General features: G+C 32.4%; 1 protein-coding gene across 1 annotated transcript in view; it reads left to right on the top strand.

The window, feature by feature from the left end:
* The first annotated feature begins 5,705 nt into the window (after positions 1 to 5,705).
* Positions 5,706 to 15,521, top strand: part of LOC144478931 (potassium voltage-gated channel protein Shaw) — a 63,396-nt gene continuing 53,580 nt past the window's right edge. Inside the window, exon 1 of the mRNA XM_078197316.1 lies at positions 5,706 to 6,002. Coding sequence (XP_078053442.1) covers positions 5,706 to 6,002 — 297 coding nt within the window. The remainder of the gene's footprint in view (positions 6,003 to 15,521) is intronic.

Raw genomic sequence — 15,521 nt, 5'->3', positions numbered from 1 at the left:
AATTTCTCTTTGGAAAATCTTTTGATTAGAATGAACAATTACAAATTTTTGTTCTTCTATCGTTGATTGTCCTTTTCTATTTTCCCTGTTTTATTAAAAACGCTTGAAACGTGTGCTGAAATTTAACCTGACACTTAATAAGGAAGATAATATTAAAAAACAATTGGCAATAAAAGTTTTAATTCAGAAAATCCTCGAATGCTACATGTCAATAACTTTTAGTATGACCTTCGTCTCCTTCGTTTATTAATTTTTATATGTTTTTATGAGAAACTGTAGAGGAGAGTTACCATAATCTTTCCACTTAAGCAAATATAAAAAACATACAAAACTGGTAATCTAATTTATAAAAGTAATTGTTTAGAGTAATATCATGACATGTTATCATTTTTAATCGTTATAAATGTGTAAAAAGACTTATTAACTTGAATTTCAATTTTCAAAAAGGTTGATAAGTACAATTTTTACAAAATTTATCTTCAATCCTACCCCTTTTATGATGCCTAATTTTACGGTTTAGAAAGTGTACTACTGAAGATGAAAAGTGGAATATGGTGATTTATAGAATGATTTGAGCTTAATTTATATATTTATTTACTAAAGAAATTAGTACTCAGGAAAAATCAAATACATTTAGGACAGTAATAAAGTTTGGTGTTTTATGATATGATTTCACATGCTTCAACATTTCAAACATTGCATTATATTATCGTGGCGAACTTTTTCACATACACTATAGATCTGGTCTTATCTATTGGCCGATATCAGTACGATTTATGCAACTTGCTTGCTGCTGCAAAAAAACGCGATTAGATAATCACAAAATAAATTTTAATGTACTTTTAGAATTCTCATAAGTATTACACGTAATTTAAACTAATATTGACATACAAATAAATACGATTATATTATCACTAAAATAGATAACGCGTATTTAGCATTGCTGTAATTTTACATTAGCCTTCCTTTATACTTTCTCTATATTCTTTTATACATAAAATCATTACATAAAATACGTAGAGTTTTTTGTAGATCTTATAACAGTTGCTTGTTTATAAAAAATGTCCTATAAACGAAACTAGAAAAAGTATGGTGCTGGATGATTTTTAGTGGAACCGTCTGTATGTGTTTGCAGCATTTAAGCGATCAATGGGGAGCGAGACGCGTAATGGAAGTTAGGAGGCGTAGCCCTCACGATCAGGTATTAAGTTATAAGTGTCTGTCAGTTATGCAATTAGTTTACTCGTTTATTATAGTTTGTTCATTGAAATCGATTCCAGGACACAATTCATATTCTTGGTTGGGTATTGCACGCTCGTCAATTCCTAATATGTTTTATATAACAAAAGAACATAAAAAATAATAAAAAAATTAATAAAAGAAATACCGAAATTAGTTTAAAAAGTAATAAAAAACGCGACGAATATTTCGACGAAAAGAATGTTTAATTTTTTTTTATGAAAATGACTCTCTTTTGATAAAACAAGTTATAAGATATTATAGTACAAATAAATTTATGTACTTATTGCAGCCTAACATGATTAACCCTGAAGAAATTGTTTCAAGTATAACAATTTCATATGAGATTTTCATATTTATCTAAAGGAAAGTATTAAGTGACTTAATACTTTTGAGAGATAACAGTTTTTTTGCATCGATATCAGTTATAAGTAATCGGAAGTGTGTTTATCTCGATGATAACGATTGTGACTAGACTGCGGATCTTAATGAAAAATAAAAATTGTCTAAGTTAATTTTAAGAAATATATATCACTTACAAATGTGTTTTATCTGTTCACTTTTGTCATAAATGCATAAAAGTCGTAGTCTAATTATGATTAACCTAAACAAATATGAAATGTTGGTCCTATCCATAACTATAACTTGCAACTGAAAATTCTTTGATCGGAATAATAATTTTAATGCAACGATCTTTCCCATATTGATTATAGCAGTCATGGTCTTAGGCTTTGTCCGTGGCTATAATCAAGCAAGATTTCCGACTTAACGCAGGATACATGTTGTTTTACGAGGCAATTCAACCGAGTTAAATGATTACTCTGACACGTTTAGGGATCGTAAAATTAACCATTTTTTTTAATTACCACTAACACTGGAAAATATCATTATTATAAGAGAACGGCTACCAAGAAATTATTTCACTTAGATTTCATTGTAATAAAAAAAAACCAGGTCAATTGTTACAAGTTCTGTTAATAACTCTCTTATTTACTATCATTTTCAGAGCAAAAAATAAATTTGAAGTTTCAGAAACAATTGTTTCAAAATTAAAAAGATAAACACGTCAAAAGCTGTACAAGTGAAAAGGGATGGAAATAAAAAGGTTAAATTAAATTTTTACGAATAATTCAATAAAAGATAGATTTAATTAAAAATTCAAAAATTAAACTTTGCAACCATTTGAAATAATTAAATTATTAAATTAACCACTTTATGTTTTGAAGAATATATTTCGTTCTTATTTTGAAAGAAAATAAATGTACATTTACAGTATTAAGTTATGTTTTTGCTATACATATTCTTTCGGATATAACAGTTTAGCGCTTTCATACCTATCGATGTATAGAAAATCAAATATTGTTACACAATTTTCGAAGATGAAATCAAAATTTGTAAAAAAGTAACTAAAACCTTAGCGAACACCAAATAAAATGATAATTAATGGAAGGCCAATTCGATAGCGAGCACACGAAAGTCCACCGTACGTATCGATTACAATTGCAAACGAAAAACAGTACGCGTTGGTCAGACGTATGTGTTTTAGACGACTGCGTTTGGAAATATTCGTAAACAAATTAAATTTTGTTCTCCACATAATTAAAGTAGGAAATAGAAGGAAATTTATTCTGCATTTATCATATGTTTTTCATTTATTATCGCGCGTGCAATTACCTGCAATTCAATTGCACGAAATATCCAGCGAATTCCCGTTACTTCTGCGCACCTCTCGAACGCCAGCGACTGCATTTCGAGGTGCATGTACTCAGCCAACATTCAAACTCAATTTTCTAGGATACGAAACGGGAACGGGAAAAATTTCATTCTACACTTTTTATTTAAGTTTTCGTGTAGAATCAACTGCCTTCTGTTATTACTGTTAGTTCTTGGACGAACCATGTTTGAGAAGCGTGATATAACAACCTGGATTTTGGTAAAATAGTATTCGCACAATTTTATTCGCGTGTAGATTGCAACTCCTTTTGCAGAAAGAATCTCGAAATACCGACTTTTGATTTATATTGTGGCATGTTGCTGAATACGTTCGTAACTCTGCGTGAATCGGTCGAGTTTCTTACCGATCCCAAATCCGATAGGATAATGTATAATAAATAATAATAGTTTATGAATTTTTAATAATTTTATTTCGAATATTTTATATTTACCGGCACTTATTTCATCAAATTCCTGTGCTAGAAATGAGATTTTCATAAATTATATGAATAAAATAAATAAAATTCTATTTAACGTGAACAACAAGAACGTCACTCATATTTGGATGACGAATAAAAATTTTGTATTCGTTCATTTTGTTTTTATCTGAATAAAACATTTGTAATGTCTTATTGTATAAATATAAAGTTAATTATGCTCGCAAAGTTTCTGAGATAGTTCGAAAAGCATATTTCCAACAGTTTTAAGAACTGTTATCACTCTTTTAACTCTTTGGTCACTGTTGACGCTCATAGGCGTCTTGAATATTTAATTTTGATGCACTGTTCGCGTCTAAAGACGTTCGGCAAATCTTGTCAGCATCTCAGCAGGAGCTTATCATAAATTATTAAAATAAACATCTGCAATATGATCAAGTATATCGACCATTTTAGTGTAAATCTAAAAGAAACGCTTTGACGAAAAATTTACAATGGCCAACGGGTTCGTATAGACGATGATCGCCACTAAAATTACTTCAGTATGCTTTGGATAACTGTTACCAAGATCTCTACAATGACTGTGAAAATTGTAGTCTCTTCAATGAAGACATCCCAATGGTAATAGTAAAACGTTGAACATATGACCGAGTTGGCGATGGGTAGAATATCGCTGCAATAGAAATGCAAGCGAAAGAGATGTCTTTCGATATTCGTTTTGTCTTTCAATATTCGTTTTGTCTTTCGATATTCGTTTTGTCTTTCTGATGAAAATAATATCGAACACGTTACAATTACAATCATATTTTCTTGTGTAAAAACTGTAATAAACGGTTAACGTGCCAACGGAAGAGAGGATAACGAGTGAGACAGAAAGAGATACAAAATTCGAAACATTCGGAGAAGATGAACGATACCCTTGACCTCAGACTGGTCAATTATTAATTAATATTTCTGGTTTTTCATTATTCGAACCTTTACCATCGTATTTTTTTCGTTTTTCTGATTTAACTGACACCAAACACAGTATTAATAGATTGCGGAAGTTTACCAGCTTACGATATGTAGTGAATATTTAGACTATATATTTTACATATAATACATATCTATAGTAATGATATGTAAACTATATATAAGATATACAGGGCGAGTCTCGTAACATGGCGACATTAAATAGCTTATAAAACAGTTGTACGAAAAAATGTTTCGCATAGAAGTTGCATAATTTCCAGAAAGACATATAGCGTTCTAACCTGTTTTATGTTATTTTGCTTTTATAGCAAGACATAAAGATGACTTTTAATTTTGTAAATGAAATTGTTAATATTTCTTCAAAAATTTGGATAAAGCTACGTGGAAGTATTCTAGTCTCTAAAATTATTACCTTAACATTAGAACAATAAGACATAGATCTATTTTGATCCAAAATATAAAAAGTCGTTAATTAAATACTTAATTTATGATAATCAATAAAAACCGGAGCATATTTCGTCAAGATCCAAAGAAAAATATGTTTAGTTGAAGTACCTTAAAAACAATGTTACAAAATATTATTGAATAAAGATATAAAGGTTCCTAAGGGTATTCGGCTACATTGTTGTGAAAAAGATTTGCAGTCTGCGTTCATTAGAAAGACGAGAAGAATAAAACGGCGAAAATTTCATCGACAAGAAAGCAAGAATAAGGAATTCTTATTTCAGAATTTAGAAAGCTGAAATTGCACTTGCCTTCGCAATTTTCTTTTTTCAGTTGCTACACATTAACACGTTGAGTGCCACGTCAGTCATCGGTGACTGACATCGAGCTTTCCGTTCATGCCGCGTCAATTATCGGTGACTGACAGTATAAAATATGATAATAAACTTAAAAATTTACAGGGTTGTTATCTAAAATTTATATAAAGTCCACTTAATTTGTATTTAATGGGGGATTTTATTATTAATGTACTTGAACATTTTTTCAGAGAGCTTTAATGGACCTAATATGTTTAAACATTTGCATCGAGTAAATTCTAATATGCTAGTTTTGCGCTTCGCATTGCTGTACCACGATACCAGCACGCGCGGCCTGACGGGGAAATCATTATAAAACCGCGTGGCACTCAACGCGTTAACTTTGCAAGCATGCGAAAAGCGTTGTACCAATTATGAAGGAAATACTGTATTGCGACTTAAACAAACATTTACACGCTTCTGAACATTTTCGATTGAACGATAAATTTCTGTTTTACAGTAGCTGTTTCGAAGCCTTCCATTCGGACTGCTAAGGAGCCATCTTCGCTTCTTCCGATCATGCAAGCCACAAGAATCCACGAGGATGAGGAAACTCGATGACGGCAGGTGGAACGACAGAGTAATACTGAATGTCGGCGGCATACGGCATGAAACGTACAAGTCGACGCTGAAGAAAATACCTGCGACACGGCTGTCCCGTTTGACAGAGGCTCTGGCCAATTACGATCCAGTCCTAAACGAATACTTCTACGACCGCCATCCGGACGTTTTTGCACAAGTATTGAACTACTATCGCACTGGAAAGCTCCATTATCCGACAGATGTCTGCGGGCCGCTGTTCGAGGAGGAACTCGAGTTTTGGGGTTTGGATTCGAACCAGGTCTGTCGTATTCTTTATTGCTCGCGCAGGTGTCTTTTACAGTGAGCTAACAACATGCCTCTACACTCGCAAGAGGAGCATCGGACATGGCTCGAACCGATTTTAACGTAATTTGCTAGGCTGGCGCATTTATACCTGCAATAAGCGTAACTAAAATTTTAGCTATATATGGGCAGTCAATTACGAGAAAATTGGGTGTAAAATTTTAGAAATGTTGTAGGCTGTGACGCTTATCGCTATACCATGCTTGCTAATGGATGTATAAAACTATGTTAACTTTCCAACAAATTTTCTTATACTGCCCCAAAAAGCCTGAAATTTTAGTTACGATTATTAATTGTGGGCACAAATGTATCTGCCTACCAAAGTTGAAACTGGTGCGAGCAATGTCTGATGCTTCTCTTATCACTTCGCTTAAACACCCATATCGATTAAAGCAATATTAACCGTTCGACTGCTACGCGGCGCAAAAGCGCTGCGTTCATTTGTCCTCTAAAACCGCACGTATCATAAGAGAAGATCAATAAACCTTAAGTTATCTTTTTATAAATTTTAATTTTCAAAGAAAAAAACCATTTAATGTTTATTTTACTTATTCACAATCACAATCAATATTGTTTCTTTATAATACGAAAAGAATTATTAAAATTGATTGATATTTGTCTAAATAAGAGTGTTTTATTTGACAACATCAAGTTAAAATATGTCTCGCAGTTTTTGTGCGTTTTTGAAAGAATTGCTTAGTAGTCAAACGGTTAAGTATGACCGTTAGTAATGGTGATATCAACTCTCGATTGGTAATAGAAAACAAATGGAATCAAAGGGACAAAGTTATTGATATTTGAACTGTTGTAATTTCGTAAGAATGAGTCATGCCATATTAAATGCGAACTTATTTTAAAGCTTGAGGGCTCTACTCCCTCTCTCTCTCCCTCTCTCTCCCTCTCTCTCCCCCCCCTCTCTCTCTCTCTCTTTCGCTCTCTCCCTCTCTCCCTCTCTCTCTCTCTCTCTCTCTCTCTTCGTAATAAGTTTCTACAACTCATAGCAAACGGAAAACTGATAATATAGGTTTACTCGAAAATGTAATAAATTGAAACGTCTCGAAAACGTCTCCAATCACGAATTTGAAGATTCAGGCTCTCCCTTTGCAATGTTTGGCATATATTCGCAAAATTTGGTATACGACTTTTCACGAAACAGAAAGGGAGAGTAAGTTCGGTTGCGTGGTTCGCCTCGTGAACTTTGTGTTACCATAAAGTAAGCAGTAGGGTAGCGAAGCCGAGTTTGTTTTCGGGCATAGTTAACTTTATCTTTATTGAATAATCAATATTAAATTTTTTTATTCATAAATAAGCAAACTAGCGGAAGATAAAAGTTTAATATTTGCTTCAGTAATCAGCTCCACTAGCCTAACCCGTCGATTCAAAGTTGTTATAAGCCGAGTGCTAAGCGGCTCTGCGTGACTGGAGGTTTATAAGATTTGGCGTTTGGTTGAGAAATTTGGTAAAGAAAGTCTAGTCGATAGGAATTTCATCATCGGGTGTCACTATGAAAGTGAAGGTATTATATAGTGGGTATTGACAACGAAACTTTAGCAGTTAAATCAATCACTTTATTGCGAGCAATTTAGTAGTCACAATAAATTATCTCGATGGCTTATCTTACAAGTAATAATATAATAAAGCCATAGACACATCATGATTCACATTTGTTAGCCTAACAGGACAGTTGTAATTATTTCAGTAGTAATTCATTTTAGCATGCAATATACAGTTTACGTTGGTAATCAAATATTCACACAATATTAATTCGGCGTGTAAAAATTGGGATAGTGTCACGAGGGGATGTTCGGGGACGATAAGTGTCTCACGGTAAATGACTTCTTACTCAACTCTTCTGTTACGAGTGCCAACTGTAGTCAGCATCCACGCAACGACCTGTGTATACGGGCACCGACTATAATTCTAAAATGATTCTTCTGTTTCTCTTTTTACTCGACGGTGGGGTATTTGTACGGTATAAAAGTATTATAATAAAAAATCTTTCTTGAACCGTTACAAAAAATCGGAAAAGAGCGATTATTAGTATAACTTTATAGAGATTAATTTTTTAACAGAACATTTATTTTGAAATTTTGTTTGAAGCTTTGTTTAAAGTTTGATTTATAAAATGTTTTTTGGCTTATGGTAGTCAGTTTTAGCCCGAATACCTAATCACGAGTTTCACACGTAGTTTTAGAGCAAAGGGTTAACCTTCTGCACTCGAAGCCACTTTAACTGTAAATCTGAAATAATTTTTCATCATCCGAGCACCATATTAGCCGAAATTACAGTTTTAAATTAAAAAAAGATTACAATTAGGCCTACATCTTCTTCTACGAAAGTTCATAGAGGAAAAATATCATATCGTGTATGTAGTAATAGAAGAAAAATACAAATTAGATGGTTAATCTTAGAAAACGTAAAATGGCTTTAAAAGTACATTTTTGTAACTTGTACAAGATAACATTGACAATCAAAACATTGAAAATTTATTGGAAAAATCGTGTTTGATGAAACGAAACTCTACTCGAATGATAGCCCGGGCTACTACCGGAGATACTGTACTATAAACATTGAATTCGTCGCTCTTTTAAGCCAATGAGGCTAATGGCATTCTATGTGAAACAAAAATCATTTCAGGAAATAGAATACCTGCTATTTGTTCTTGTTCCGGAATAATTTCTGAAACTAGTGATACCCAGGATAATATATTTATTAACCATCGTATCTTTCACCAACGGAACAAAAATATGTTATTCTAAACTTCTATTAAACGTTATATGTCACAGAAGGAGTTAATGGATACACCTTATAAAATTGTAATACGATACTATCTCCATTTTTAATCTCTTTTTCTCAATTGATTCAATATTTTTAAGTATAATGATTATAAAATTAATTTACCCGAAATAGGTATATGTTAAAGATCAAAACAGTGTTAAATGTAAATCCACTAAAGTGATCCTTCGAAATTTTCGAAAAAGTTAAATAGCGTGATCCAATGTAAAAAGGGTCATTCTATTTCTAAAGATGACCACAAATTGAACCAGGTCGGTGAAAATGTATAAAATTCTGTGGTACAATATTTCGTAAATGACAATTTATACTCGCAGCTTTCACACGCTGAGTTTGCTTGAACCTGTCACAGAGTTATTTCATAACTGCATTCTCGATTCAGCGCAACTAGCCACTACTGTCTATCCACTCCGTGGTTTGAATCTGCAACACAAATGTGCTTTGACACCGCAGAAGGCGTTTCTTTCGGAATGACAAATCAAGCAAACGGTATTGACCATATGAGTTTGAAACGTTTGTTTGACGACCATTGGAGTCACGAACTCCTGCTGATAGCTCTATTTTCCGATCAGGAACATTCTACACTTAAGTATTCGTTGGACATAAAATTAAATATTAACCATCACCTACTACATCTATTAAAACTTACATAACCTCTATCGGTGGTCCCATAGCCCGCCAATCTTTGTTGTGTTATTGTTCACATAAAAGTGGTGAATAAAAAGTTAAAATCAATTGCTTTGATTTTGCACATCAATAATGAAGGGGTATAATTTTGACAGTTCGATAGAATAGAAATAACTATATTAAAAACGTTCATCGATTGTTACATGTATAGTCTTCGCGCGACATGAAGACACCTTTGTGTACATTCCCCCTCTTACTAGTATGTCTACCGTCGCAGCTTTCAGTCGCCAGATATCGCATCGATATTCTTTACTCTTTTCGGCCAATAGCGTTTAAGTTACAGAAAATGTCAACGAATATAAATCATGATAATATTTTTCAAAATACGAGAATTCAAATTATTTTTATAGACGAAAATCTGTATTTTGCAGTTAGATATATTCTTCTCGCACACAAATACTCAATAAAATGGATGGAAAGATGATGAAGAATTTTAATGAAATAATTAAAAAAACGTGTCTTTTTAATGTTTCTCTGAAACAACTTGAGATACTGCAAATCAAGATACGTAGCTAAATTATTTATTAAAATTTGCCCAAATGTATTGTTATCTACCCTTTTAGAAAAAACAGTTTATGAGGTATTCTACCAAATATATTGTTTAATAGTTTCGAGCTCCAATTTTAGGGGCTGTTTTTATTTTTTCAATGCGAACGAACACCGATTAAAGAAATGCGGGCGAATATTTTTCTAAGAATATCTTTCCTTAAAGTTCCATATTAAAAATCAATGTATATCACTTCTGTATGCTTTCTTGTAAGTTTTGCTGGTATTTAGAAACTCGGTGTAAATTAGTAAAATAAATATTGAACTTTGTAACCAAAATGACGAAAATCGACCATTGTACATGGACGACAACTGTAATCTGTTTGAACGTCGGCTGATCATTGTTTGACTTTCTTCTTGCAACAAACTATCAATCAACGATCCAGAATTAGATGTTCGTAAGACAAGTGCTAAACGGTCGGTTTCTTAAACGTCAATCTTATGTAGCCAAGAACAGGTATATTGTCTACTCGACAATCTTAAAAATCACCTCTTACCATTTTAATTTAACATTATTTCCACGAAAAACTTTGAAAGATACCTTTTAGAATTATAATTAAAAATTATATCTCAATAGCTTCTCCTCAATTGACTGTTAACTTTGCCTATCATGATAATAAAATGAATTTGATGAATATCGGCAATAGGAGAATGATAAAACAATATATTAAATAGAAAATTTATTTTATTTTAATTATTAATTTAAATTTAATATTAAATGGAAAATTTATATTTGTCCTTTATTTGATTTCTATAATTTACATAAAATATGTTCACATAATAGTCCGTTGTGGTTATTTTTTCATGAACAGCTTATCATGTAAGGTAGAAAATCAGTGTAACGCTGAAAAGTTTAGTAACGCTATATGCTTATACTATTATAAGATAAATAAGTATGTCATTTAAACCACTCTTTGTGAAAGTTTCAGCAAAAAGCGATGATATCGAATTAAAAACATTAATCACAGTTTTGACAAACACAAGCTCCAAGAAAGAATCATACAAAAGCTTCAATTGTATATGAAGACTTTTACAAAAATCATTTATTACGAAACGATATACTTTTAAAAAATATCAGTCCGTGGTAAAATAAAGTTTGCTTTAGCGTATTCGTGATCGAAAATAATCATTCAATTTAATAATCTGTAAAAAAGTTGCAATTTAATTGCTTCAATATTAACCGAGTTATACGTGCTTGCAGTTTCAAAAACCTCATTCTGCGAGCAATGCGTTTGAAGTTTCAAGTACTATTATAAAGTATAAGAGAAGCGCTTCATTTCAAAGCCTGCGTAATTGTTAATTTGCGTTAGGAATCCATTAAAATTATATTTGCCAGATGTGAAACTGCAAAAGAATGTAAAAAAACATTTCATTTCGACACAAAATTTTCGCTACTCAGCTAAAAATGTTCGAATTATAATGTTCTTTCGTAGACATTTACGTAGTGGAGAATTTCAACTTGAATAAATTATTAGATGTACCATAAGTAATGCTACTTTCTTTTAGATTAAATAAACATTCTCATCTTATTACCTGGAGCTTCATTCGTTAATTTCTTGCTACACATGATTTTTAAATAAATATGCAATCATTTTGTCGCACCATAAAAATTCTTCCTTTTTAAATAAAATTATTTGGAGTAGCGGAATTCAATTTAATTTTATTTTTGTATGTTTATAGTGGTGTTTTAATTAATAAGTATCACTTATTTTTAAAATCTGTATCTGTGTTTTTGTCGCGGAGTGTACATTTCCACAAAAACGTATCAACATTGTGGAATGGAAATTTTTTAAAACGTTTTAAATTGTCAATAAATTTTTTAAATAAATAACACTTCAAATACGGATAACAATTTCACACAAATGCGATTGTCACCGTACTCCCCCGAAGAGGATTCTCCATTAAAGTGGATGTCAAATATTCTTGAGCATTTTTAGTTTTACGCGAAATTGTATGAAACTCGATGATCGTAACTTCAAAATGCGCACTTGTAAATTTAATTGTAACAAAATGATTCTCGAGTTACATAAAAGAACATATTTTCAAACCTCGTTTAATTGAATTCTACTTTAACCAATTTCAAACGTAACATATGCGATTGAGAAATGTTTTTCTATATCAGTGCGACGCATAATAGCTATTCTAAAACAGTCGTGATATTGCATTGCTTTATAATGAAACCTGTGTTACAACAAATAACGTTCCACGCGAATCAACGTGGTCAGCAAACTTTCTGTAAACGACGAGATAAACGTTATCGGTATAATATACAACACGCGGCTACGGTAAATAACAGGACATATTTATTTCCTCTCACGCAAACAATTTTCAACGTTCTATGAATTTTTATATTTACTGCCATCTGTTTGTTTAAAGATAGAAAATACTGAAAGGATTTGGGGTTGTTTCACTAAAGGCTGAAACAGGACAGTGAAACGTGATGTCTTGTGTTTTCATTTGTGACGTATAGCGCTGGTATTGGCGCAGTATAACAATCGCTGTGACTGTGCATACAGAGATCCGTCAAATTGGACAAAATATTTTGAAAACGGAGGGAATCTAGATTTTAGTCTGCGTTGGAAGCATATCGTACTTTTCCAGTAGCTAGCTCACAATTGGTAGGAAATATACTAGCTTTAGAGCACCGAAGGAAGAAATTAATATTTAACTATCAGGTGTCCCATTTTAATCAATATACAGTCAGTCTCATAAGTATTCGTATCCTCATTGCTGATAAGAGAAATTTGTTGAAATCAAGGGACGCGTGTAAGATTTTGCAATAAACTTTTTATTATGAATGAGCACATGTATAAAGTTTATTTATACCAAATTATAACAAAATTGATTAACTAATAACAAAAATATATTGATTTTACTCCTCGTAGTACGTAATAACAGCCCACAAAAGTATTATAGTTTACCTATTTATACTTATAGTTTACCTATTTACATGTAAAATTCGTGGAGGAGTATTATATTTTTCATGTAATAAAATGTAATTAACATTTTGCAGTTGGTGCTACAGCAGTTCTATGGGATTTAAGTCCCACGTATTTTTAAAAATCGTAAGCTACGCTTGCTAAAGATTTCCGTATAAATGAATTATTAATGTGATTTATGTTGTACAAAATGCATATTATATCGTAAGAGGGTTTCATTTGGTATTATTAACGATAAAGAAAACACTGATCGTGCATATTTTTATATTTTTAATATAAATCCGGTAATAAGTTCAGATTTCAGAATATGTCTATATTTTTGTGCCCGCTTATTAAACCGTGTAATCGAACCTAACCTCTTTTTCATTAAAAACAATGTTATAAGATAATTTCAAGAGTGCATTTTGTATTTTTATGTTGGTCTAGCTTTTTTATGTACTATAAGTCGTCAACAACAGTTGATACAGAAATTTCTTTTGCTCTGATTGGCTTATGATTCACTACTGAACAGGTTAAACTGCGCGTTAGATGCGCAGTAAAATGCACGCAAGTTCAGGGTACGAAATTATGGCCAGAAACACCTTTTCTTAACTTGCAAAAACATATGTTTAGAATCAAAAATGTCTAAAAAATTAAAATCTAGTTTTATTGCACTAAATAAAATGTCTATTATTTAATGAAAGCATCGATAAAGCAATAATAGGCTTAAAGGCGCGATAATTAGAATAGTCACCTTTTATGTGAATTCATATTAATAATCATTTTGAGTTTCGAAGTCCATTATTGTATTAAAAATGATTTTAAACCGTTAAAGAAATGCATTAAGATGACTTATTGCCTGTGAAATGTGCAAATTCTGCCACAAATCTCCATATTTATTTCTTTATATATATTTGTTTCGTCTAAATCGACGAAGTACCTTTAACTACGAAAGAAATTTTGCATTTGTAACGAAATCGCTTAAACCGACTCCTAAAGATTCTATGTTCGTGAATCACTACGTATCGTAATGTACGATTATTATTTGGAAATCCTTCGAGACTCCGTGATAATATGACAAATAACAACAATAACAGTAACAATTTATTAGTGATATCATAGATCCACCTCCTACGGCTTAAACGACAACGCAATGACAGCAACGATGAGTACACTACACAACGCAACGCAACAACTATGTATATCCATAACAACGACAACGCAACAACTATGACACGCACAACCTTGCAGGGCGACGGTTCTCTTACAAATGCCTCGATCTATTCTGCCGACCCATCGGCCCTTACAAATTTTTTTCTCATTATCTTACTTCTCTCTCTCTCTCTCTCCCCCCCCCCCCCTCTCCCTCTTGCATACAGTCTTTCGCACTCTGTCTCATTCTTACTCATTCTCGGTCTTTCTTTCCTTATTTCCCTCTCACTCGCGCCTGCTTTATCTTTTGTCCACGCAGGACTTCGCGGAACCAATACAATTATCCCAGATCAGTCGAAATCGCCCAAACATTCTGTTAACATCTGTCTCATTCATTCCGTATTTTATGACTCGGAAGAAACGCTACAGTAACAAATCAATAAATCGGGAAAAATAAAAAACTGGGTCGATGTCACTGGAAAATGAAGGTCATGCTCGCTGACAACAGTGAACAAAACAATGGTTTTCTTCGATTATCGCGATATTACTCATCCGGAATTCCTTCCGGACGAATAAACGGTCTAAATATAAATGCTCCGTGGCGCTCAGATAATAAAAAATATTATTTGAACGTCATGAAGCATTTACGCGAAAATATTCGCTGGAAACGGTCAGATTCGTGGAAAGAAAATTCTTAGATTTTCCACGATAATGCTCCGTCGCACGCGTCGCCCTAATATAGGAACTTTTTAGCCAAAAAATCGGGAAACGTTATTCATGAAAGGAACTAATTTAGTCTGATTTTGCATAATCTGACTGTATGCCAAAGAAACGCGTTTGTTCAAGATATGTACAGTGGGTGTAGAAAGTATTCGTACAGCAATCAATTCCAACAGAAACATTATAGAACTTCGTTTATTACAAATAAATTTTAACAAAAAAGATGTGTACATATTCTTTGATATCTTCGGAGCAAATGTCATGAAAAAGAAATTGTTTATTTATAGTGTTTATAAAACTATTAGCAAAAAGCTTAAATGTGGACGGAAATATACGCGGAATAAGTATTCGTACACTTCCAACTTCACAATAACGTCTCTTAATTTTTATACATAAACATAACAAAAATCAACTTATTTGTTATTCTAGTATTTAGTTGGCTTCCCTTTAGATTGTATAATCGTTGTAAGCCTTCGTGACATTGACTGTACTAACTTTCTGGTGATAGTACTAGAAATGTTGTTCCATTCTTGCAGTAGTGCATTTTTTAAATCTTTTTTTGAAGAAATATGGTGATTTCGATTTTTTTCTCCGAGATGACTGCATAAATGCTCTATGCCGTTTATGTCTGGAGACTGTGGAGGGATTTTTAACTGATT

The sequence above is a fragment of the Augochlora pura genome, chromosome 3 (genome assembly GCF_028453695.1).
Source record: "Augochlora pura isolate Apur16 chromosome 3, APUR_v2.2.1, whole genome shotgun sequence".
Lineage (NCBI taxonomy): Eukaryota > Metazoa > Arthropoda > Insecta > Hymenoptera > Halictidae > Augochlora > Augochlora pura.
The sequence above is the reverse complement of the archived record's forward strand: the minus strand, read 5'-3'. Positions and strand labels throughout refer to the sequence as shown.